Consider the following 27,825-nt stretch of genomic DNA (forward strand, 5'->3'; position numbering starts at 1 on the left):
AGTGTCAGCTTTTCCATTATTTTACCTAATATCAATGTCAAGGTATAATTATCTAGAATCAGTAACCTAGGTTATCTAGGTTTTTTCCTCTTTTTTAACAATGGCCCCCTGTTAGTACTCTTCCCCAGCATTCCAAGATTTATTAAAAAATGAACATCAAGGGTCCAGAGAACTTCTTGTTCAATTATTTTTTTATCCTAGGGAAGATCTGTGCAAGAAGGGCTCCAAACAACACTGGGGTTCTTATGGGGCAATCTATCCTTTTACATTTTTTTATAGGGAAAAACAACAGTAGCACGTTTTGGATTGGTTTCTGAATTATTATAAATATGTTATTTTTTCAGAGATAGAAATTATTTTTCCCTACATTATAAATTGTCCTAATTTTAAAGTACCTCATCAATTGATCTATCAAATATCTGAATACAGGAAACACACAAACAGTATTACTAACAATGACAACAAATAACCATGCCATTAATCTAACCTGTGAACACAGAAGGACAAAGAAGCTGAGTCCAAAGGCCAATATCAGGAAAAAGAACACAACAGCAATCCGAATCAAAGTCCTCAGAATTTCCCAGAACATTACAATGTAGATTCCATAGCTTTCAAATCTAAGGAAATGTTTGTAGGTAAAAATTAACCACCATCAAATACTATAACAGGTTACTTTTCCTGCCATATCTGTAAAGCAGAGCACAATCCTAATGCATCAGCCCAGTTGACATTTTGCTTCTAGGAAAGATTTTTAAATGTTCAGCACATTTTTCTAATTTCATGCACGCAAAAGTGGAAAAAATCCAGTTTGTCACAAGTTTAGAACAGGAGTTCTCAGATTTTTTAATACAGTGGATCACATTTTAATTGAAAGATGATTGTCTCCTGGCTGTCTTCTCTCCCATTCACGATCCCACCTTCTCTTCCATCTAAAAATGCCTAACCCCCCTGTATCATGTACAGCAACTGATTACGTGGAAAACTAATATTAGAAACCCAGTCCATCTTTTAATGTGACTTAGCCACTAGAAACAAGGAGAGCTGATACCATGAGATAAGCCAGCTCTCCAATTTGGAAGATCTTCCTTCTTTTGCAATGAGAGGGGTAAAATGTGCTATGCCTCTAAAAGCTGCAGCAAAAAGCTCACAGTTGAGGTCAAGAGACAGGCTACCATGGCTTTAAGATGCCTTTGTAGCCTCCTGATTTTGTGTGACAGGGGGCTGCCTATGTAACAGTTGGTTCAAGTTGGACCTATGCACAGAAGTGCTACCCACAATCCCTGCAGCACCATGTCCCAAGTCACCACCCGCTCCCACTCTTTGCCTCACCCCCACTGCCTTATATACTGCCACAGTGTATAAAAGGATAAAAGGGCCACAGCAGATGGAAAAATCCCAACTTTAGCGTTTCACCAATGATATATTATGCATTAGCTCAGAGGAGCAGTTTTAGGAATAGTGGACCTAATCTTTTTCTGTTTTACATTGTGTATATCAGGAGTAACTCCACTGAAGGCAAAGGAGTCATACCGGTGTAAAATACTGTAACTGAAAAAAGAGTCAGGCATATTGTGTTAGGCAACTGATGTAAATGATACCTAAAAGTTTCTGCAGGCATACAAAATCAAAAGTGCTTTGGGGAAAGGAAGCATTTCCCCAGGGAGAAGAAGGATGGTTGAGGAGTTAGGAGACCAGACTTAGACTTAGGAGACCCTGCTTCAAGTCACTGCTTTATCACAGACTTCTTGTATGATTCTGGGCCAGCTATTTAGGCCTCGTCCATACTTAAAAATTAGATTGATCTAGCCATGTTGCTCAGTGCTGTAAAAAATTTTGTAAGCCATGCAAGACAGTTAGATTGAGTTAACTCCTATGTAGATGCGGCTATGTTGACAAAATTCTTCTGTCTACCTAGCTACTGCCTCTCAAAGGGATGGACTAACTACACAGATTAAAAAAAAACCCTTCTGTTGATGTAGGAAGCATCTGTGCTATGGTGCTGCAGTGCCATAGTTGTGTTGCTGCAGCAGCTGTAGAGTAGACCCTTAGAGAATGTCAACACTTCAAACTAAAGGTATCAATTCCAGTTGGAGGCAATATACCTGCATTAGCTCTTACTGAGCTAGCATGCTAAAATAGAGTGTAGCTGCAGCAATGGGAGGGCTAGCTACCCTGAGTACATGGGTTATATACTTAGGGCTGCTAGCCCTTTCCACCATTATAGTTATATTTTATTTTTAACATGCTAACTTGATCAGTGCTAACGCAGGTACATCTTCTCAAGCTTGAATTTATACCGCCAGCTCAAAGTGTAGAGGTACCCTTAAGGGATACACTGTACACCAGGCTCTGACTCAGGTTTGAGCCTAAGCTTCCCTTCCATTCCCAAACAAATCATTCTGATTTGGGTCAGCAAGCACTCAGGACCAGGCTCCTAGGATCTTGGTGTGGGGGCATGGGTCAGAGCCCAAGTCCCCCTGTGACTCAGGTCCCCAAGCGCTGTCATTTTGCAGTGAGGACAGAGCTCAAGCTGTAGACCTGAGTCAGAAGGTCTGCACAGAGTAGTTTGGCCATGTTAGCACAGCTGAGAGACCCAGGTTGAGCAATTGTTAACCCAGGTTTACAATGCAGTGTAGATGTTCAAACACAGGCTTTGAAACACCGAGTTCACAAGCCGATGTCCCTGGTTTATAAAGCAGTGTAGACATACCCTTAATAGCTCTGTGTCTTGGGTTCCCAATTTGTTAAATAGATATAACTACTTCCATAGCTCACAGGGGTGATGTGAGAATAAGTACACTACTGGTTATTAGGTGTCCCAACACTATGGTAATGGGGACCATATAATTATTGATAGACAATCAGTCAGCCATGGAAACATTTTACCCACCCCAACTCCTTGTTAAAATAGGAGGTTGGAAATTTTTTTTTCATTTAATCCATAAAATGATACTACACAGCTGCTCTGGAGTAAAAAAACAAAAACAAAAAACACCTTTTCCTCAGGTGAGGGGCAGTTTCAACAGCTAAAAACTAAAGGGCAGGCTGCCACAGGCTAGTGGAGGCTGCTTTCTCCCGGATATAACCCAAAACAAGAAACATTTCCTTTTATTAGGTATAACTAATCTTTCTCTTCAGATTTTTTTTCTTTTTAAGATTTTTCAAATGAAAAAAAAGAAAATGCAAAAGAAAAAAAATCCTGCTTTCTGAAGCTGAAAGGATATACAACATAACACTTTAAAAAAATTTTATTCAGATCACTAAAAAAACCTGAAGATCCTTTGTTTTCTTACAAAGTGATATGTAGAGTGTTATTTACATTATCGATTATTTCTTCAATTGGTGTTATGTGCTTTGAAGTTTTCATTATGAAAAACAATGAATCACAATTAAAAATTCCTTAAGGAAAACAGAAACAGGGTAAAGGCCTAATCCATACATGTGTGATAATTTTACATATGAAATTATTCCTGCTGAATTAATGTTTGTATTCTAAGTGTTTGGAGAATCAGGACCTAAATTTTACCTTTGAAGATAAAGCAAGAAGTTCATCCAAGATAAATATACAGAAATTGCTCCACATTCCCACTGCAGGCGAGTTGGGATATTAACAAATAAGGAAGACACAAAAATTATGCTAGAAGTATAAATTGTCCAGTCTAATAGATTAGAATAATCCAACAGGTACTTCAATTTCTAGAATTTGAAAGAAAGAAAAAATTAGCATACTGACAAGTATGAAATCATTAAAAATAATACATTATATATTATTTTTCTGTCCTCTTAAGTTTTAATGTATCTTGAGTATAACCCTAAATTAGGATTTCCCTGATAATAAAAGAAAAAGCAGCAGTGTTTTTAATATCAAACAAATTATTAAGACAAATAGAGTATGATAAATTACACACACACACACACACACACACACACACACACATACCTGTTGAAAGAGTTGAAATATCTCTTTGCAGATTCCAAATAAACTCATGGTGAAAACTAAACACATGCATACTCGTATGAAGTATGAATCCTGAAACAGAAACCAGACAGGACAACAAAATGGTAAATAGAAATTTGGCTGAAGTTCTAATTAGGACACTCATGTTGCATTGACAAGTCTGCTAACTCTTCACAGAACAAAAAAGAATATATTTAAAAATAGTAATAAAAATATTCTAACAACATTTATGGTGAAATCCACTCCATCTGCATTGACTTCAGACAATGAGGTTCTATAGTGGAGGGGTTGTAGAGGTGAAATCCAGCCCTACAACTCAGAATCAGTTACTAGGACTGCTGTGCAGCCCCCCCTAAAGCTGCTATTCAAGCCTATGAGCTGAAATGGTAGCCACTGCACATCTATACCACTTGCACAGACTGTTGGGGCCACTGGATGTGTGTAATCACTGAAGCTGTGACCCATCATCTCTGCACCATTATGATCTCCCATGCTGGCCTACAGTATTCAGGGCCAGCAAAGGGATCCTTTCCATGGTACTTAAAAGATGTGCAGGCACCCCTAACTGGCTACTCTCCCTTGATGTCTCCCAATGCAGACTCTATGAAGGACATTAGTGACATGGAGTGCCTCACACTCATCCCCACATCACTGGTGAATTTCATACTCACTAAATAAATTCAGACTGTGTCTTAGTCATATGTTTTCTCAGACACATTCACATGCCAGCAGCAGAGCTGCTCTCACTTCCTTGTCAGTGTGTCAACAATTACCTGAAAGGAACAAATGAGTTTTAAATCTACACCATGGGCCAAATTCTGCCTCACATACCCTGTGCTGCCTCAAGTACTTGGCTTACACCTGGTCATATCTTGACTACAGAGTTGAAGCATGGTTTTAAGCAAGGGCAAAACTTGGCCACATAGTCCAGCAACTTCCACAAGATGCATAAGCCTTGGCTGCAAAGTCACACACAGAGATACTGTATGTCTTGTTTCTGGATGTTTTTGTCACTGATCTTGCCAGCAAACCGTGTGTTGTGGATTTTCCTCCTAGACACACTTGATCATTTATAATTATATTAACTGTGTCTATAACTGACACACTGAAATTAACATTATTTTCAATGTTTTGGGGTTTTTGTGGGGAGGAGATATTGCAATATAATGTAGATTTCCTCTCCCCTTTTTTTTCTGTTCCATGAGTTGATTTATATTCACCTTAATAGTCATTTTGGAATCATGACATCACAAAATAAAACAAAACATGCAGTATTTTAAAATCATTGTTTGAGTGTTCCTGGAAACCTGAAAAGGAAAAGAATCAATACCACCATCACACCAAACATTATAGTTGCATATATTTGATATTGTTATTGTAACCTTTAACTCTATCTTTTAGTTTTCAGGTTCTTATTTCACCGCAGTATATCAACATCTATCCTTCTCTCTAGTTTCCTCTGCCCATTAGATTATTGCTTTTTATTTGTGTGTAAAACACAATGCTGACTGAGGGTGCTGTATAAATAATGAATTCCCAACTATTAATAGCAACAGAATATTGGATACCAGTTTAAGCATTCAAAAGTAAGCACAGGGCCGGCTCCAAGTTTTTTGCCGCCCCAAGCAAAAAAAATTTCCCATGCCCCCTCCCAGCCCTGCCCCAAGTCTGCCCCTTCCCAACCCCTTCCCCAAATCCCCAGCCCCTCCTCCTCCCCCAGGAGCGCCGCATTTCCCCTCCTAAAGCCTGGGAGGGAATGGGGAGAAGTGCAGCGGCGGCGTGCTTGGGAGAGGAGGCGTAAGTGAGCTGGGACCAAAGTGGTTCCTTTGCTCCTCCCCAGGGTTACTTCCTGCGGCCCTCCCCGTGCCCCCCATCACTGCAGCTCACCTCCTTTCTGCCTGCTCCCCTGAGCGCACCGCCGCCACTCCGCTTCTCCCCTCTCCCTCCCAGGCTTGCCGCAAAACATCTGATTCACGCAGCAAACCTGGGAGGGAGGAGGGAGAAGTGGAGTGGCGGCGCGCTTAGGGGAGCAGGCGGCAGTAGAGTGGAGGTGAGCTGGGGGGAGCAGTTCCTCTGCCCCCCCCCAGGTTACTTCCTGCGGCCTCCCCACGCTCCCCACAGCTGCACCTCATCTCCACTCAGGACCAGCTCCCGACTTTTTGCACCCCAAGCAAAAAAAAAAGGAGCCGGAGTGCTGCCCCTTGGAAAGTGCTGCCCCAAGCACATGCTTGGAGTGCTGGTGCCTAGAGCCAGCCCTGAGTAAGCAGATGACAAAGTTAAGGCTGCGTACACAATCTTACTTGTGTGTATGTGTTTTGATTAAGTCTTTTATTATGCAATAGCATTCTATTTCCCAAGTAGGATATCATACAAATTGTTGCACAGCAGCCCTTCTTCAACAATTTTACAATTTACAAAGTGCCCGGGGGTTGCGGGAAGAATCCTTAAAAGAATCTTGAAAATCCCTGAAATATATGCAGGAGCATTTCTTTAACCCCTTACAAGATGAACACAAGCTGAGGTAATGGCTTAACAGTATTCCTACACTACATTTTTCACTATAGCTTCAGCTGAGTTAGCCATGCACAGTACAACCATTCTTAGCTGCATCTTTTTTGAGCTTAATGCAAAATGTACTGTGCTTGTGCGGCCTGTGAATGTCAAAGACACAAAACATGGCCAAGCAAAACCCAGTGTTCACCAGAATACTCAAAAGCACTTCTCTTTCATCATGAATATATCCATGCCAGATTTCAAACTTGCAACTTTGGACATCACCAATTTTGCTGCTTTTTATTTTTAAGAAAAAGGGAGAAAGTGTATTGTTTTCAGTCACTTCATACTAAAAAGCAGCTTAATCCCTTTTGTTCACACTCTGCCTTAGGGCAGAGACGGAAACTGAAAAAAAAATGTGCCCAAGAGGTAACATTTTCAGAAAATAAGTAAAAATAGGGAAAATTACTGTAGAATTTAAACTACAGGAGTTATCACTTCCCATTCCAGGACAATAGCAGCATGAGAACAGATTGTTTGGATGTATATGTTTTATAATTATAGGCCTTATTGTTGCAAAGTGACTAATCATTCTAGAAAACCACTTCAATTATCATATCGTCTTGTTTTAAAATGATATATTGTAACTAATTAAAAATAGTACCTTATACTCTAATGGTCCTGTTTGATGTGCTTCTGTTGCATTGGAAGATATTCCTGGTCGTATGCGGGTGACCAGAAGAGTCAGAGGAATGAGACCAAGAGAATACACACCAAGGTTCATAATATGTGCTCGGAACCCATAGGCCATCCTGGAAGATGAAAAATGAAAAAAAGGTTATATTTGGAAGGCTGTATTTCCAATGGTCCTTTTGTGATCATGGAGAAATGCACATTAAGGTTGCAATCATGCAAATACCACTGTATAAATATTCTTAGTGACTGGCCTTGCCCTGGGAGTTCAAGGTGAGCAAAAGCTTAATGGCTGCCTTTAGGGTATCTGGGCCAAACTCTGCTCTTGTTTCCTTTGAAGTTAATGAAGTGACACCAGATTTTCTGTGATGGAAATGAAAATAAAACTTGTGCCAATATAGATTGTGGTGTGTTTCTGCCTCTAGTAAAATAAAAAGGTTGCTTGAATGTTATCTGCTAATAGTTGAGATATTTAAATATTCTTATCAGAGTGACTGGATGGGAGTGAAACTGACAAATTCTACAATTAAAATTATCTTTCTTTGTAACAAATCTTTTCCACAGGACATATAAACATTTTTATAGTAATGTTTCTTTGTATATCCCATTTTATTGTAAACCTGATTAAGAGATTAAAAAATACAATTTATTCTAAAATCTGTTTTAGAGGTCCAGTTAACAGATACATACCACTTCATGAGCAAATATTCTCTACATACAGGATGATTGAGAAGCTCCATGCGATTATGACGTACCATAGCCTACAAAATGTGTAAGCAAATGTATCAAACATACAGTATATCCACTTCAGTTGTGTGACCCAGTTACAAACCAGTTGTTTACACTACCTATTTCAGTACACTAGAATCCCCTTTATCTGAGCCTCCATTATCTGGCTCTCCATATCAACCAAACCACCAACTGCCCGGGGCCGACAGCAGGGATTCCCACCGCCCATTCTCTGGTTTATCCGGATTTTTATTATCCCATTTGGCTCAGGTCCCAGATAGATCAGATAATCAAGATCCCACTGTACTTTACATGAATTCTAGCCCATTGAAAGATATAGTACATTTGAAGTGATCTTATTTATCTAATTTTATTATGATTGAATTGGAAAGAATGGAATATTCTTTGAGGCTAATGTTGTGTGAGAACGTTGACATTTGTTTTAGATTAATAAAACATTTTGCAATCTGCATGTGAAGAAAGAAAATGGTGAATACATCATGACAACTTGTACCCTGGCCAGTTCCCTCCCTTAGAAATGTTTTTTTCTGCAATTCTGTTTACATTTCAGGATGTAGTTGCAAGTGATGAAGGATGAGTTTGCTTAGATACATGCACATCCACATACACTGTACTCTTTCAAAATATCTAAAGTGCATAAATAAGTTAATAACTTTTATCTATACCTAATAACTGGTTAAAATATTTATTATATAAACTATAAGAACTTCAGCTGGCAAATTAATGCCCAAGTTTCAATCCAATGTGCTTTAAAACTGCTGAGTTACAACCCCTGGAAAAGAGGGTTTACAATGAAAAAAACTTAACTTTAGCTCCAACAATACCAATGTACAATATTTTGATAGTTAAAAAACAGAACTTACATTTAGAATGGTAAGTGGTTCATAGACAATTTCTTCATCTGCCTTTACTTTTTTGTTAAGTATTAGTGGACACTGAAGATACCTGAAGTTATATTCAATCTGTACAATAAATACATATATTAGTGTGTGTTTATAACAATATTGATGTAGCAGTTCAGTCTTGGTACATCAAAGCAAACAAAACAAAAAACAATTAAATATTCTTCAGAAAAAATATGACTGTTGTGGCAGAATAACTATCAACCTGGACACTGTATTTATCAATCACTCAGTAAAACTATGAAATCTATATGACCAGCTATGATTATTATGGATTTTCATCACTATCAGTAAAATAAATGGGATCTTAAAATACTCTTAAAATATTAGAATTTTAAATAATTGTTTAGATTTTTTTTTATTTTAGCATCGACTACAAGGTAGAAGTTATATAGGTAATATAAGAAAGAAACCACATAGTATTATATTAATTTTCCAAACAATCTATTAATGTTGTGGACACAATCCAATGTGAAAATCTACATGAGATGTTTTAATATAAATCCAAAATTAGTGCAATTGTAAAAGCAAAAAAGACTTAAAAATATATCCTGCTTCCTTGGATATCTGCAAGGTGACTGTCATTTTAGATTTTGGACGTGATAATAAGATGTGCCAATTTATGTACAGAAGCCATATTCAGGTTTGGAATAAGCACAAACTGGTTTAGAGGGGATGTGAAGGCAGTTATAAAAATTAATATCCAACAAATGGAAGAAAGGGGAAGTTGATTGTAATGAATATAAATCAGATGTTATGAATTGTAGAAAATTGATATGGGAAGCCAAGAGACACAAGAAGAAAGCTATGACCAGCAGAATGAAGGACAATAAGAAGAAGTTTTTAAAATACACTAGGAACAAAAATAATCCTGACAATTACATTGGTTCATTACAAGATGGAAGTGGTAGAATTATCAATAACAACAGAGAAAAGGCAGAAGTGTTCAATAAATATTTCTGTCCTGTCTTTGAAGGAAAAACAGATGATATAGTCTCATAATATGGTGATGATCACACTCCTTCCATTCCACTAATATCTCTAAAGGATGTTAAACAGCCGCTATTAAGGTCAGACATTTTAAAATCAGCAGGTCCAGGTAACTTGCATCCAAAACTTTTAGAAGAGTTAGCTGAGGAGCTCACTGGACCATTAATGCTGATTTTCAATCAGTCTTGGAGCTCTGGAAAAGTTCCTGAAGACTGAAAGAAAGCTAATACTGTTGTGCCAATATTTAGAAAGGATAAACGGGATGATCTTGTTAATTATAGGTCTTACATCAATCCCAAGCAAGATAATGAAAGTGGCTGATATGGGACTCAAGTAATAAAGAATTAAAGGAGGGTACAGTAATTAATGCATATCAACATGGGTTTATGGAAAATAGATCCTATCAAAACTAACCTGATATATATTTTGATGAGATTACAAGTTTGGTTGACAAAGGTAATCTATTTACTTGAGCCTTCTCTAAGGCGTTGCACTTGGTATCACATGGCATGCTGATTAAAAACTAGAATGATATACAATTAATATGGTACACATTAAATGGATTAAAAACTGGCTAATTGCTATATCTCAAAATGTAACTGTAAATGGGGAATCATCATAGAGTGGGTGTTTTTCCAGTGGTGTCCCGGAAGGATCAATTCTTGGCCCTACATTATTAACCATTTTTTTTTATCAATGATGTGGAAGAAAACAAAATCATCACTGATACAGTATGCCAGTGACACAAAAATTGGGGGAGTGGTAAATAATGAAGAGAACAGGTCACTGATTCAGAGTGATCTGGACCTGGTAAAAGGAGTGCAAGCAAACAATATGTTTTAATATAGCTAAATGGAAATGTATACATATTGGAACAAAGAATGGAAGCCATGCTTATAGGTAGAGGGGTCTATCCTAGGAAACAGTGATTCTGAAAAAGATTTGGGGGTCATGGTGGATAATCAGCTGAACATAAGCTCTCTGTGGCCAAAAGAGCTAATGGATCCTAGGATGCATAAACAGAGGGATCTCAAGCAATAGTAGAGGGGTTATTTTAACTTTGTATTTGGCACTGGTGCGACTGCTGCTGGAATACTGCGTCCAGTTGTGGTGCTCACAATTCAAGAAATATTAAAGGATTAGAAAACATGCCTTGTAGCGAGACTCAAAGAGCTCAATCTATTGAGTTCAAAAGAAAAGTTCAAGGGGTGACTTGCTTAGTCTATAATAGCTACATGGGGAACAAATATTTGATAATGGACTCATCAGTCTAGCAGAGAAAGGTTCAACATGATCCAAAGACTGGAAGTAGCAGCTAGACAAATTCAGACTGGAAATATGGTGTAATTTTTAACAGTGAGAGTAATTAACCATGGGAACAATTTACCAAGGGTCATGATGGATTTTCCATCACTGACAATTTTAAAAACAAGACAGGATGTTCTTCTAAAAGATCTGTTCTAGGAATTATTTTGGGGAAGTTCTGTGGCCTGTGTTATACAGGAGGTCACACCAGATGATCATAGAGGTCCCTTCAGGCCTTGGAATCTATATGCAAGTCTATGAACACTGAAGACAGCTGCACCACTTAAACCAGGTGTCTGTTTGACTCAGAAAGTGAACCTTTCGTCTGTACTCATTGTTAAGAAAATAGCGTATATTCTGGAAAATCTATGTCCTTTGATTCCAGATTCATTTCAAGAGGTATCTTAGCAAAGTTGAAGACCTATAAATTGCTAAAGTTTAAATTATAGTTATAACAATTTTTAAACATGAAAATTACAGCAACTGACCTTCAAAACAGGACAAAGAGCAAAATAAGACAACATACCTGGAAGCATGTATTTAAATTATGTGTGTTATGTATCTGTGTGTATATATATATATATATATATATATACACACACACAAAATTATATACACCCAGTGAACTGCTAAGCCAATTGTGAATGCGTCCAATTCAATCTCAACTACTATAAACAAAAATGATCAAGAGCATGGAACACCTTCCATACAAGGAGAGACTAAAAAGATTAGGGCTCTTCATCTTAAAAAAAGAAAGAAATGACTAAGGTGGATCTGATAGAGGTCTATAAAATCACGAATGGTGTGGAAAAAGTGAATAGATAAGTGTTATTCACCCATTACCCCATACAAAAATGAGGAGGCATCAAATGAACTTAATACACCTCAGGCTTAATACAAACAAAATTACAAAATTTTTCACACAATGCACAACTAACCTGTGGAACTCATTGCCATGGGATGGCCAAAAGCATACTATGTTCAAAAAAGAACTGGATGAGTTCATGGAGGATAGGAATGCAATCCCATACTTGGGGCAACTCTAAACCTCTGACTACCAGAAGTTGAGAGAAGACTGAGGGGATCACTCCCTAATCACTCTATTCTGTCCACTCCCCCTGAAGCTCTGGCATGGGCCACTGTCAGAGACAACTACTAAGCACAGGATCATAGTCTGACTTGGTATGGCAGCTATTATGTTCTTATGTTCTAATTTCATGCAGAAGGTGGAAAGGGGATACCAGTAGGGCCGACGGGAGTGGGGGGTAGGGGAGGAGCTGGTACAAATTACCAGGGCCTGGCGGTTTGGAAGGGGGCCCAGGGCCCGGTTTCGTCAGCCCTGTTTAGCCAGTCTGCCCTTGATGGGGAGGCCCGAAAATTTTTTTTCATCAGGGCCTGAAGTCACTCTCGGTGGCCCTGGATACGAGGGGCATCCCTTGGTACAAGACATTTCTTCCCTTGTAGATATAAAAAGGTGACAGCATCAAGTGCATACATATTTCACTAACTGGTCCATATACTGAATAGATGACTTTGCTATCAGATTTGAAAGGGCCTTTAGTTCAAGGAAAAGACAGTTACTCACCTTTGTAACTGTTGTTCTTCGAGATGTGTTGCTCATATCCATTCCAGGTAGGTGTACGCGCCGCGCATGCACGTCTGCCGGAAACTTTTTTACCCTAGCAACTCCAGTGGGCCGGCAGGTCGCCCCCTAGAGTGGCGCCACCATGGCACTAGATATATACCCCTGCCGGCCCACCTGCTCCTCAGTTCCTTCTTGCCGGCTACTCCGACAGTGGGGAAGGAGGGCGGGTGTGGAATGGATATGAGCAACACATCTCGAAGAACAACAGTTACAAAGGTGAGTAACCGTCTTTTCTTCTTCGAGTGATTGCTCATATCCATTCCAGGTAGGTGATTCCCAAGCCTTACCTAGGCAGTGGGGTCGGAGTGAGAGGTCGCGGCCTGGAGTACTGCAGAGCCAAAGGCCGCATCATCTCTGGACTGCTGCACCAGGGCGTAATGGGAAGCGAATGTGTGGACCGATGACCAGGTCGCCGCCCTACAAATCTCTTGGATCGGTACGCGGGCCAGGAAAGCCAGTGATGATGCTTGTGCTCTGGTGGAGTGAGCAGTCACACGGCCCGCTGGAACGTCGGCCAGGTCGTAGCAGGTCCTGATGCAGGAGGTAACCCAGGAAGATAGCCTCTGGGAGGAAATCGGCAGCCCCTTAACCCGGTCCGCTACCGCCACAAATAACTGGGGGGACTTGCGGAAGGGTTTGGTCCTGTCCACATAAAATGCTAGCGGCCGACGTACATCTAGCGAGTGGAGCTGTTGCTCTGTGCGGGACGAATGGGGCTTTGGGAAAAAGACTTGGAGGAAAAGCTCCTGATTAACATGGAAAGCTGAGACTACCTTGCGAAGAAAGGCAGGGTGAGGCCTCAGCTGTACCTTGTCTTTATGGAAGATGGTATACGGCGGGTCCACTGTGAGGGCCCTCAGTTCGGACACTCGTCTAGCTGAGGTAATGGCCACTAGGAAGGCGGTCTTCCACGAGAGGTAGAGCAGGGAGCAAGTAGCTAATGGCTCGAATGGAGGGCCCATGAGCCCAGTTAGGACCAGGTTGAGGTCCCATGAAGGGGCTGGAGGGCGGATTTGTGAATAGAGCCGCTCCAGTCCCTTCAGGAATCTCGCCACCATAGGGTGGGAGAAGACAGAACAACCGTCCATTCCCGGGTGAAACGCGGAGATGGCCGCTAGGCGGACCCGTACCCGGAGGGACGACAACGCTAGACCCTGGGTCTTGAGGGACCAGATGTAGTCTAAAATAGTGGTGACGGGAGTCTCCATAGGGCGAAGAGCTTTCTCTGAACACCAGCAGGAGAAACGCTTCCACTTAGCTGAGTAAGTCGCCCTGGTGGAAGGCTTTCTACTGCCCATGAGAACCTCCTGAAATGGGGTAGAACAGCGCAGCTTGAAGCCTGTCAACCACGCAGGAGCCACGCCATAAGGCGCAGAGACGGAAGGTCCGGGTGACATAGCCTGCCGTGGTCCTGGGTGATCAGGTCCCGATGTAGGGGCAGGGTAACTGGGTTGGCTACTGAGAGGTCCAGCAACATGGGGTACCAATGCTGTCTGGCCCATGCTGGAGCTATGAGAATCACCCGGGCTCTGTCTTTGCGCACCTTGAGGAGAACCCTGTGTATCAGCAGAACGGGAGGGAATGCGTAACACAGGTGGGCTGTCCATGGGATCAGGAATGCATCTGCTAGAGACCCTGGTTCCCGACCCTGGAAGGAGCAGAATGCTTGACACTTCCTGTTCTGCCTGGACGCGAAGAGGTCCATCCGGGGACGACCTCACCTCTGGAAGAGTGAGAGGGCAACGTCCGGACGGAGGGACCACTCGTGCGAACGGAAGGATCTGCTCAGCCGATCCGCCAGAGTGTTCCGCACTCCCGGGAGATAGGAGGCGGAAAGGTGAACCGAATGGGCTATGCAAAACTCCCAGAGGAGCATTGCCTCGAGACACAGGGGAGAGGATCTGGTGCCGCCCTGCTTGTTGATGTAAAACATGGTCGTCATGTTGTCGGTGAACACCGCGACACAACGACCTTGAAGGAGATGGACAAACGCTTGACAAGCAAGGCAGACCGCTCTCAACTCTCGTATGTTGATATGGAGGTTGATCTCTTGAGGTGTCCACAAGCCCTGAGTTCTCTGGGTGCCACAGTGCGCTCCCCAGCCCAGATCTGAGGCGTCCGTGGTCAGGGATGCCGAGGGTTGGGGCGGATGGAACAGGAGCCCGCACAGACCATGGACTGGTCCAGCCACCAGCGAAGAGAGTCCAGTACCCTCTGAGGAACGGTGACGACTGTGTCCAATGAATGTCTGGCCGGACGATACTGCGCAATGAGCCATGATTGAAGAGGCCTCATGCGGAGACGGGCATATGCCGTTACGAACGTACAGGCCGCCATGTGGCCTAGAAGGGCCAGACAAGTTCGCAGAGAGGTCAGCGGGGCCGCCTGCAAACGTAGAATGATGGCCGACAGCGACTGGAACCTGGGGAAGGGTAGCAAGGCCCTGGCCAGGGTAGAGTCCAGAATGGCCCCGATGAACTCTATCCGCTGCGTGGGGAGCAGAGTAGACTTGTCCTCATTGATGACGAGGCCCAAGGCAGCAAAGAGGGTGCTGATCCTGTCGACATGGGCGCCGACCTGCAGCTCCGATGTGCCTCGGATCAGCCAGTCGTCCAGGTAGGGGAAGACGTGAATGCGGCAACGTCGAAGGTGTGTGATGACGACTGCCATGCATTTCGTAAACACCCTTGGGGCCGTAGAGAAGCCAAACGGAAGGACCGCAAACTGATAATGTTGGCGGCCAACCACAAAGCGGAGAAAACGTCTGTGTTGGGGGGCAATGGAGATGTGAAAGTAAGCATCCTGCATATCGAGGGCGGCGTACCAGTCTCCGGGATCCAGGGATGGGATGATGGTTCCAAGGGATACCATGCGGAACTTCAACTTCACGATATACTTGTTGAGTTCCCGCAGGTCGAGGATGGGCCTGAGGCCGCCCTTGGATTTGGGGATTAGAAAGTAGCGGGAATAAAACCCCTTGCCCTTCTCGTTGTCCGGAACCACCTCTACGGCTCCCTTGACAAGGAGCGCGTGTACCTCCTGACGGAGGAATTGCTCGTGAGAGGGGTCCCTGAAGAGGGACGGGGAAGGGGGGGGGGGCGAAGAAAACTGCAGGCGATAACCGGCCTGCACCGTACGCAAGACCCAACGGTCCGACGTTATTCGGGTCCACGCCAGGAGGAAAAAAGAAAGGCGGTTGGAAAACTGCGGGGAGGGATCCGGAGGGGAAACTGGTACTGCGCCCTCGGGCGCACCTTCAAAAGGAAGGCTTAGGCCCTGGAGGGGCCTTGGCGGAGCCTTGGTTCTGCCCCGCTTGGCCACCGGACTGCCAGCGGCGGTTGTTCCTGCCGCGGCGCCTAGAGAGGTCCTGCCTTGGGCGGAACTGGGGGTACGGCCGCCGCTGCTGCTGCTGGTTTTGCTGCCGGAATGGCCTGCGCTGCGTCGCAGGCGTGTGCATGCCGAGCGACCGTATTATGACCCTGTTGTCTTTGAGGTCTTTTAGTCTCGGGTCTGTTTTATCAGAAAACAGGCCCTGGCCTTCAAAGGGGAGGTCCTGGATTGTATGTTGGAGCTCCGGCGGAAGGCCAGAGACCTGCAGCCAGGAAATTCGGGGCATCATGAGCCCCGAGGCCAGAGTCTGAGCGGCCGAGTCGGCAGCATCAAGGGAGGCCTGTAGCGATGTTCTTGCTACTTTCTTGCCCTCGTCCAGGATGGTGGAAAATTCCTGGTGGGCGTCCTGAGGCAAGAGCTCCGCGAACTTCCCCGCCGCTACCCACGAGTTGAAGGAGTAGCGGCTGAGGAGGGCCTGCTGGTTTGAGACCTGGAGCTGTAGCGCCCCCGCCGAATAGACCTTGCGGCCCAGGAGGTCCATCCTTCTCGCCTCCTTTGACTTGGGCGCTGGGGCCTCTTGCCCGTGGCGCTCCCTGTCGTTCACCGACTGGACCACTAACGAGCAGGGTGTTGGGTGAACATATAAGTATTCATAGCCCTTCGAGGGGGCCATGTACTTTTGTTCCACCCCTCGAGCGGTCGGAGGGATGGAGGCCGGTGACTGCCAGATGTTATTGGCATTGGCCTGGATTGTCTTTATAAAGGGCAGGGCCACTCTGGTGGGCGCATCGGCGGAAAGGATGCTCACCACCGGGTCCTCAATTTCAGACACCTCCTCCGCTTGCAAGTCCAGGTTCTGTGCCACCCGGCGGAGGTGGTCTTGGTGCGCCCTAAGATCCAGCGGGGGAGGACTGGAGGACGAGGTACCCGCCACTGCCTCATCCGGAGACGAGGACGAGGAAACCCCCGGCAACAAAGTGTCCACGGGGGGGTCCGTGTGGGGCTGCACCTCCGTCCCTGGAGGGAGCTCTGAGTCTAGGTGACTGGACCTGCCATCCGCTTCCGGAGAGTGAGGGGGTCTTGATATCATCGCCTCTGGAGGTCTGCGTTCCCCCGTAGGTCGGGGGGTAATGTGTTGCGGGCCATGGGCCTGGGAATATTCCAAGGGGTCCAAAACCCCCACTGCTGAGGCCCTCACTCTTGTGGGGGAGGGTCCTGGAACAGGGCCGAGTGCATGCCCTGGCCCATGGCATAGGCGCTGTCAGTCTGGGAAGAGACCGACAGCTCCCGAGACGGCCACGGAGGCGCTGAGCCTGATTGGTATATGACTCTGTGCGCCGAGACTGACGCTCCCCTCGGTGCCGCGACGCACATCGGTGCCGGGATCGGGATCGGGAACGGCGTGATGACCAGTGCCGGGATCTGGATCGGGATTGGGAGCGATGTCGGTGCCGGGAGCGGGACCGCGACCTTCGATGAGCGCGGTACCGGGACGGCAGCGGAGACCGGGACCTGCCACTGGCGCGGTGCCAGGAGTTCGACCGGGATCGGGACCTACCACCGGTTTGGTGCCGGGAGGTCGACCGAGGCACCGAACGCCGAGGTGAACGGCTCCTGGAGTCTCGGTGCCGGCGGTGAGACGAGCCCGACCGGGACCGTGCAGATGGCGATCGGTGCCGCGAGTACGACCGGTACCGCCTGGGAGAGCGGTGCCGGGATCAGAGCGGTGCCCCGAGCGCGAGCGTTCACGCCTCCGGGGTGATCGGTGCCGGGGTTCAGGAGACAGCGCTCGAAGCACCGGTTTACCCCTGGAAGTTACCCATCCCGGGAGTGCCGGCTGAGGCTGGGATGGCTCTGTCATCGCGATCAGGTCCCGAGCCGAGGCAAAGGTCTCTGGCGTAGACGGTACCCGGAGCTCGACCCCTGATCTTAAGGGGGAGCTAGGAGGGGCTGGACTCGACGGACCTTCCGGGCCCGGAGTCGACAGCAGTCCTGTAGGTGGTGCCGCGGCTAGGGTAGGTGCCGGGTGGTCCACTCGGGCCTGCCTGGATGGTGTTGCAGACGTCGAGGGACGAGAGTCTGCTCCCGGTGCCGGAGATGGTCGGTGCTGGGGAGTCTTGCTGGTGCTGGCACGGTCCGGTGCCGGAGTAGAACTGGCTGACTGCGCCGACGGTGCCGGAGACAGAGCCGCTTCCATAAGGAGAGCGCGGAGTCTTTGGTCTCTCTCCTTCTTCGTGCAAGGCTTAAAAGCCTTGCAAATGCGGCACTTTTCGCTGATATGCGATTCCCCCAGGCACTTAAGGCACGCGTCGTGGGGATCGCTCATAGGCATCGGCTTCTTGCACGCCGAGCACTGCTTGAAGCCCGGCAAGCCAGGCATGGGCCCGGTGCCGGGTGCCGGGGAGGGCAACGGCCCACCCGCAAGCGATGTTAGACCACTATATTACAAGATTTCAACTAACTACTAACGAACAGTATCTACTAACTAACTATGAACTATTTACAACGAAAGATGATGAACAAATACAGGAGAGCTAGGGACGTGGAAGTCAGCAAGCCGCACTCCACAGTTCCAGCAACCGACACGGCGGTAAGAAGGAACTGGGGAGCGGGTGGGCCGGCAGGGGTATATATCTAGTGCCATGGTGGCGCCACTCTAGGGGGCGACCTGCCGGCCCACTGGAGTTGCTAGGGTAAAAAAGTTTCCGGCAGACGTGCACGCGCGGCGCGTACACCTACCTGGAATGGATATGAGCAATCACTCGAAGAAGAACTACATTATATGAAGTCTGTAGCCTTTTGTGGGTTCCTGTTTAAATAGAATGGCTTTAGCAGTGCTCTCCTCCAAAAAGCGAAGTGTGGAGCTACCTCTTCCCCTTGTCTCCAGATAGATGTGTAGATTTTAAGGAGATTCTTCTATTGCCTTTAAATTGCAATTCTGAGTTCATGAATCCTCTTTCTTTTCCTTCTTAACCTAGTTTGGCTCATGTTACTGAACCATCGCGGGAGGAACATGCATCAACACTTTAGGCATGACATCAGCACAATGTGTGCTGAAGTTGCTGGAGCCAAGGATGCTGACTATACTGAAGCATATTATGAAATTGTGTGATGACAGCTTCAAAGGTGAGAGAACAAACAGCGATGTTAAATATACACATCATGATTTTACCACCAAAACCATCTAAGGTCTAACCATGTAATTCTTGAAGTCAATGAAAGTTGCCATTAAGTTTAATTGGAGGACATTGAATCAGTTTGGTAGGGGGAAGCACTGGGAAACTGCTTAAACCCGTTGATACACAGACACAGATTGACAGAGGTGAAGTCAAGTGACAACAAGTATTCACCAGGCTATTCAACATGTCTGACTGTGGCTTAGATACTAGAATACTAAGAAATACAGTGAGTGATGATCAGAAGTTCTCACGGAGTTTGAAACAGACATCAAAAGCAGCCAAGGTGTCTGTGGTAGCAAAAGATCATCACAGTGTAGCCTTAACCTGAGCTTTGTAGAACACTCATTTTCAGCTGAGTTCTCCTGGAAAAGGATTTTTCAACACCTACTACTTTGAAGCCAAAGTGGGTCCTCCCATCTTGTATTTACAATAGATCAAGGAAAAATTTATAGCATGGTAGTGTTTCTGTAAAGTCTGTTTCAGAAGACCTATGCAAAAGCAGGGAGTAAAAGGAACACCATTACAGGCTGCAATGAAAAAGGGATTGATAATGACCGCACTGCATCCTAAGATGAGAGATTGTTGTCTGGCTTGCTGGGGGAAGGAGTCAGGGGCGGCTCCAGGCCCCAGTACTCCAAGCGCATGCTTGGGGCGGCATGCTGTGGGGGGCGCTCTGCCGGTCACCGGGAGGGCAGCAGGCAGGGTGCCTTCAGAGGCATGCCTGCAGAGGGTCCGCTGGTCCTGCAGCTCCGGTCGACCTCCCGCAGGTGTGCCTGTGGAGGGTCCGCTGGTCCTGCGGCTCCACCGAAGCTGCGGGACCAGCAGACCCTCTGCAGACACACCTGTGGGAGGTCGACCGGAGCGACCGGCGACCAGCAGAGCACCCCCTGCGGCATGCCGCCGTGCTTGGGGTGGCGAAATGTCTAGCGCCGCCCCTGGAAGGAGTGTACCTCTTTAAGAGGCAGAGAAGCACTAATGTTGGTGCAGCCGAAGGGCAGCTCAATGTGGGGATGCTGAATCATCCCTCCAGGTGACTAGTCCAGAAGGGAGGGGAAAGTATATAGAGTAAGCCAGTTGGGAAAAACCCTCTCTCATCTGGCAAGATGGGGGATTTTTTGTCTTCCTCGTAGCAGGTAGGTAGGGTAGGGCATAGGTAGGGCAAGCAGGAACAGGAATTAGGCTATGATGTCACAACTCATTATGTAAGCATGGAGCAGATGTCCTGTGCAAGTACTCCATAGGAAAGGGATAGAGTGATCAGATAAATGGATTGGTAAAGGATTTAATGGAGGTGTTTGTTAAACGAATGGAAATAGGGGGGTTCGGGGCTGCCATGACTAGAACAGCAGGGAGCCACCCCCACTCCCTTAGATACCACCTTAACCCTAATTCGAGGGTGGGGGATGGCAAGGATCCAGCAGTGGATTGGCTGGGAACCAGCATGGAAAAGGGATAGGGCTAATGGAAGCTCCCTGGGTAGATATTGAAATGATCATGGATTTATCTGCATTGTACACTTTTATCTGCCAGGTACTCCCAGATAGTTGCAGTCTAATTAAACCATATGGTATAGCCAAACAGTTAGAGGCAGTTGGTACCACTGAACCTCAGTACTAGGTAAATTCATGCTACCAACTGATGAGGTGATTTAAATTATTTATTCTAAACTAATGGGATTTTTGCCAATCACACACCAGGAGCACAGACCCATGAGTTTACTCAGCTTACCTTTGGTGAATTTCAGTTGCACAATGATCCAGATATAAACTATCTAAAACATGTTAAAAAGGGATTAAACTTTACAGAGTAAGCAAGTTTAAGCAGATATAAACTACACAGATGATTTGGCAAGGTTCAAAAAGTGCCGAGTTCACTCAATTTACTACAATCCAAATTTTTAAATAATGATTTATCACTAATAATATATTGCAGGGACATTATGACATATCTTATTGTAAGAAGAGTTTTAATAATTAAAATGTACTAGTTTTAATTACTTTTTTTCTTCCACTTACATAGAAGTCTCGACTTGTCTTTTCCTCTGAAGAATCAATCATACAGTTGTCCAAAACCAACTTTCAGCGTCGAAAGAAAAACAATAAATTTGCATAAATTAATTATCATGATCGCTGAAAATTAGGACTGTTCAGAAAAAAAGGAAGATTTCCATACTTTAGGGGAAAAAAAGTGTCCACGGTCTTCAACAATACAGCAGCCCTTCTAACAAAAATAATTATTCAATACACATTTACAGCATGCTTAGTGATGTGCACAACCTATATTTGTGCATATATGTTAACAAATGAGAAATTTTACCTTGTTTACATGGGTATATGACAATTTGCACTTGCATATGTCAAGTCTTTAGAAATACTCATACTTGCAGATTTACTTGAAAATTTCACAGAATTTTTAGAATGAGGTAAATTCTTAATGTGTAGACTAAACAATCTTACTTTTAAAGATTCAGGAACATATTCAACCATTTCCAACAAAGGACATTTATTGGCAGTAGAAGAGTGAGAAAATGTTGTTACAGCTTCTTCCCATCTGCAAGAATAAGTTGAAATAGTGCAGAATTAATTCTATGCCTCTCGGCAAAGGATAAGGAGCTAAACATCAACTTTATAATGAAAGAAAAAATGGATTATGTTATTTTGAAATCTAATTATTTTTAGACCGGATGAGCTGTTATTTCAGAAATTATTCTGCAAATTACAATCTGTAACGAATGTATATGCCATGAAGTGAAAATCAGCTGTTGAGGTCATAATTGAATAATATTCCTGAATGTTTCCCTAAGAATGAGTCATATTTAATCCTGTTTTCTGATAAGCAGTGATGTTTTGCAAATCACAGGATATACTAAGCTCTTAAAACCTTGGACTCATTATGAACCCTACACTGATACTAGAAGTCTGTATCTTGGGCTCACAACATTCTGAAGGTAATAAAAAAATACTGGGTATCGTCCTGCCACTCTTAGCATGAGTGGTGATCACTCACGGTACAATTCCGTCACTCCTAAAATGGACCCAACAGGTTTAGCAAATCGATAGTGTATACAACATGTCCCATCTAAACGTCAACAACTCTCATAAGAACATAAGAATGAACATAAGAACAGTCATACTGGGTCAGACCAAAGATCCATCTAGCCCAGTATCCTGTCTTCTGACAGTGGCCAGTGCCAGGTGCTACAGAGGGAATGAATGGAACAGGTAATCAAGAGATCCATCTCCTGTCGCCCATTCCCAGCTTCGGGCAAATATGCTAGGGACACCATCCCTGCCCATCCTGGCTAATAGCTATTGATGTACCTATCCTCCATGAACTTATCTAGTTCTTTTTCGAACCCTGTCATAATCTTGGCCTTCACAATATTCTCTGCCAAGAAGTTCCACAGGTTGACTGTGCTTTGTCTCAAAAATACTTCCTTTTGTTTGTTTTAAACCTGTCGCCTATTAAGTTTATTTGGTGCCCTCTAGTTCTTGTGTTATGAGGAGTAAATAACATGTCCTTATTTACTTTCCCCACAACAGTCATAATTTTATAGACCTCAATCATATCCCCCCTTAGTTGTCTTTTTTCCAAGTTGAAAAGTCCCAGACTTACTAATCTCTCCTCATATGGAAGCCATTCCATACCCCTAATCATTTTTGCTGCCCTTTTCTGAACCTTTTCTAATTCCAATATATCTTTTTTGAGATGGGGCAACCACATCTGTATGATAGTTAACAGTGGACTTTGTGAGGGAGTTCTCTGGATGAAGGAGGAGCATTTACATGACCCTTGGGATAAGACTGTTGTCTGTAGTGTGTGTGTTTGTGTTTGTGGTGTGCTTGCTGCTTTACTGAAATATTCCGTGTGGTCTGTTTATTTGGGAGACCGTTTTCCTAGCCTAGCCCATCAACCCTTAACCAAAGGGTTGAGCTACTCAGGAAGATCAGCGCTTTAAAAAGCCAGCCCCTAAGCAACCAGAGGAGCTAGTGAACAGAAGTGGCTAACGGGAGTTTTGCAAGGGAGTTTAGAGAGGAAGTGGGGACTAGATAAACTTAACAGTCTTTAAACTTAAAGCCAAAAACACCCCCTGATAAAAACAAAACATCAACAAAGGAATGAGCTGCAGGAGTAAAAAGAGAATGCAGGCACAAGTCCAGCAACAGAGTGGTGGCTATGCAGTCTATTGTATCCAGTGCAGCATGTATGATTACCTGCCCTGTGGGCAGGTGGCATATGTGTGCATTCAGTGCAAGGAGCTCCTGGCCCTCAGAGACCATGTAGACCAGAGTGGCTGAACTGGAGGGGCTAAGGGAGACAAAGAGGTATATAGATGAGACTTTTCAGGACACAGTAGAACAGTCCCACCCCTGTCTGACAGCCTCTGTGCTGTTGAGGAGAATGGAAGCCTCAGGGAAGGAGAACATCCAACTGGAGCAGAGGGAAATGATCCCATACTTGGGACCCTCCTTCCAGATGATGCCATGGTATCCTCTCATACTGAGGATACCTCTCCAGTGGTGGGAGCTCTAGTTATTAGGAAGACACAGGTAATAGCTATGGGGAATTTGATCATTAGAAAAGTAAGTAGCTGGGTTTGCAATGACCGGGAGAACCGCATGGTGATTTGCTTGCCTGGTGCAATCTATTAATGGAGATTCTCTATATCCTAGTAAGGAGGAGAGGATGAAAGATGATAAAATAAAGGTAGGATCTAATGAGAAACAGTCAAATGAAAAAGAGTACCATTCAACTGTATCATGTAATGTCAGACAGCTAAAAAGTGAAAAATTTTTAAGTGCTTATATACAAATGCTAGAAGTCTAAATAATAAGATGGGTGAACTAGATGCCTCATATTAAATGAAGATATTGATATAACAGGCATCATAGAAACTTGGTGGAATGAGGATAATCAATGGCAATTGGTAATACCAGGATACAAAATATATCAGAAGGACAGAATAGCTCATGCTGGTGGAGGAGTTGGACTATATGTGAAAAAAAGCGTAGAATCAAATGAAGTCAAAATCTTAAATGAACCAAACTGTACCATAGAATCTCTATAGATAGTAATTCCATGCTCTAATAATAAGAATATAGCAGTAGGGATATATTACAGACCACCTAACTAGGATGGTGATAGTGACTGTGAAATGCTCAGGGAGATTAGAGAGGCTATACAAATTAAAAAAAACCTCAGTAATAATGGGGGATTTCAACTACCCCCGTAATGACTGGGTACATGTCACCTGAGGACAGGACGCAGAAATAAAGTTTCTTGACAGCTTAAATGGCTGTTTCTTGGAGCAGGTAGTCCTGGAACCCACATGAGACAATTCTTGAATGGCATACTGGGTCAGACCAATAGCCCCTCTAGCCCTGTATCCTGTTGTCTGAAAGTGGCCAGTGCCAAATAAACCAGACAGAATGAAAAGAACAAGGAAATTATCTATTAATCCATCTACTGTTGTCTAGCCTTAGCTTCACTGAATCACCCTTGTCCACATTTGTTGACTCCCTCAAAAAATTCTTATAGATTGGTTAGAGATGATTTCCCTTTAGAAAAGCCATGCTGACTCGTTCCCAACAAACCTTATTCATCTATGTGCCTGATAATTCTGTTCTTTACTATAATTTCAACCAATTTGCTTGGTACTGAGATTAGGTTTATTGGCCTGTAATTGCCAGGCTTGCCTCTGGAGCATTTTTCTTAAAAATCAGTGCTAATTAGCTATCCACCAGTCATCTGGTACAGATGTTGATTTGAGTGATAAATTACATACCACAATTAGTAATTCTGCAAGTTCATATCTGAGTTCCTTCAGAACTCTTGGGTGAATACCATCTGGTCCTGGTGACTTGTCACTATTTAATTTATCAATTTGTTCCAAATCTTTCTCTAATGACACCACAGACTGGGATAGTTCCTCGGATTTGTCACCAAAAAAGAATGGCTCAGGTGTGAGATTCTCCCTCACATCCTCTGCAGTGAAGATCAACGCAAAGAATTCATTTAGCTTCTCTGCAACAGCCTTTTCTTCCTTGAGTCTTTCTCATGTACTTAAACATTTGCAACAGTTTTACCCAGCAATTTTAAATTAAATCCCTGGAATTATGTGACTTGTGCTCAGGCTTTGATAAAAATTCTGTATCTTTGTACCATTACAGTACCGTATTCTAGAGTAAGAACTACTCATTCTCTTGGCTTCTTGTCATGTTTCTTGCAGTTCTTTAACAATTTCCCTGACATGGAGAGGATTTCCTTCCTATAGCTGATTATTATACCATTTCCTCCCAAGTCTCATTATACGTATTATATCAGTATTAATCTTTTGAATATGGAAAATACGTATCTGATCAACCATATTGCATGCTCAGTACATTAATTGCCAGCGAACAAAGAGAAGACAATGGTCACTAAACATCTGAAACTATTAAAAAATGTTGTATAGGCATCTCACCTTTTATTCAGAATGACAGCAGACACTACATCTTTACGCCTCTTGTGTATTGCTTCATGGAAAAAAGAGGCTGATGCTTTATTCAAGATTATTTTGGCACCACTGTCAAGAAGCAGTCTCACCGCTTTCGCATGTCCTTCTTTTGCAGCAAGATGAAGAGCTGTGTTCTTTTCAGAAAGACAACATACCAAAACATTATTAGGAATCACTATGCTTAAAAGAAATGTACAGCCCTTTCCCCCTCCCCTCCCACTCCTCAAGGGCAAGATTCTGCTCTCAATTCATAGAACATAGGACTGTAAGGGACCTTGAGAGGTCATCTAGGCCAGTCTCCTGCACGAATGGCAAGACTGAGTATCATCTAGACCATCTGAATCACTTCAGTGGTGGTATAAAAGAAAAGAATTTTGTCCCAAGCGCTTAATTTTATATGCCTGTACCAGTACAGAGAAAACAAACTGCATGTAGGAAAGGGCAAAGCGTATACAAAGGATACTAATTATTAACATCTCATAGTTTTGCAATTAATGAAAGCAAGATGTTAAAAATAAAACTGTCCTGTGTCAACAGATCCACAGAATCTATATTTGAGGGTCAGGAAGAGAAGAATCCAAAATTAGTTTCCACCAGTGTGGTACTATGCATAGGTCTGCAGGAAATTATTTGCAAACAGCTCTGAGAGGAGGATTTTGCCCTCAGTGACTTGCATAAAACTAAGGTAAATGGTTGTGATTTTCAAAGGCACTAAAAGGCCTCAGACGCCCAAGTCCAATTGCAAGTTAGTTGGGCAGGAAGACAAGTGCTTCTAGATCTTTTTGGCACTTTGGTGAATCTCTCCAAATATCAACCCATCCAGTCTTCTCTGAGCAATGTCCAAATAAGGGACTACACAATGGCTTCTAATTAGCTTCTAGTGGAATCTGAAGTGCTGTTTTTAATCTAACAGGTCCTAAATGCTTTGAGCCCTGACTACCTAAAAGTCTGTCTCTTTCTCATTTTGGTAAAACAACAGTTACTTGAGCTGAACATCCCTTGGTTTCTGAGAGGGAACTGTTGATGCATCATTTGCCACAAGAGGTCTTCAGCTCTGGAACTGGATTCCTCTCCTGGCCAAAAGATCTTGGTTTTGACAAACTTCAGAACAAGCTGCAAGCATAGCTACTAGGGTTTGCCAGGGGGAATAGACTTTGAGGTTTGAAGAGCTTTGTTGATGAGTCATTATTTATGGTGGGTTTCCTTTCATTGTTATGAGCTCTTCATATTGTGAGTTCATGATGTTATTATATTCTGCTACATTGTTATGTGGGTCATGTGGTATAGTTAGTAGAGTCTAAAGTGCTTTGTACTTTACATTTTGTGTTAATAATGTTGATTTTCTGTTATGTACAGCTCCTAGAACTTGGATGGGCATTTCACTAATTATAAATAAACCTAAACAAGATATGTTAACAACAACAAAATAGTACAGGTTTTATAATTGCCAAAATAAATATATTATCATAAACACAGTTTCTCATAATCTTCAACAGTGAAACAAGTTTGCTAACAGGGATTACATGTTTGATTGCAATGAGACAACAGAGTGGAAACAAACAAAAATTCTACATATACGTACCCCTTCTTCATCCACTCTGTCTGTAGATTTCACATTAGTATCCAAAATGATTTGCATTGTGTGAGTGTATCCTCCGAAGGCAGCATGGTGCAGGGCTGTCCAGCCTTTATAATCACTTTTGAAACAGTAGATATGATGTTATTCACATATTTTTACAAGTTTAACCTACAATCTTGAGCTCATGGGCCTGATTCTCCCCTCTTTCACAATAGTTTCCCCACTGTTGTTCTCCATCAATGTCAATGTCTTTTTGCTGAGTAAAGTACAATAGAATCTTACTAGTACTACACTCAGCCATGTAAGGGTAATCTCAACTGTGTAGAAGAAATTGGGTCTCATAAAGGCAGATATGTGATCTTGTGGGATCTTACCTGTTTCACAGGATTCGGCTCTGAAATAAGTGAGAAATATACAAGACCCTGGTATTATCATGTAACAGCTGATGCTGCATACAACACTGTAGTACTGTTGAATTGTACATTTAAGGCAACTGACAAGTATT

At 43.7% G+C, this 27,825-nt stretch overlaps 1 protein-coding gene across 1 annotated transcript in view; it reads right to left on the reverse strand.

The window, feature by feature from the left end:
• TRPA1 (transient receptor potential cation channel subfamily A member 1) overlaps positions 1-27,825 on the reverse strand; it is a 98,608-nt gene that overhangs the window by 17,083 nt on the left and 53,700 nt on the right. The window contains 10 exon segments of the mRNA XM_030553265.1: positions 488-617; positions 3,527-3,696; positions 3,941-4,030; positions 7,116-7,263; positions 7,835-7,905; positions 8,758-8,856; positions 21,261-21,320; positions 21,702-21,795; positions 25,709-25,875; positions 27,324-27,438. Coding sequence (XP_030409125.1) covers positions 488-617; positions 3,527-3,696; positions 3,941-4,030; positions 7,116-7,263; positions 7,835-7,905; positions 8,758-8,856; positions 21,261-21,320; positions 21,702-21,795; positions 25,709-25,875; positions 27,324-27,438 — 1,144 coding nt within the window.

The sequence above is a fragment of the Gopherus evgoodei genome, chromosome 2 (genome assembly GCF_007399415.2).
Source record: "Gopherus evgoodei ecotype Sinaloan lineage chromosome 2, rGopEvg1_v1.p, whole genome shotgun sequence".
Classification (NCBI taxonomy): Eukaryota; Metazoa; Chordata; order Testudines; family Testudinidae; genus Gopherus; species Gopherus evgoodei.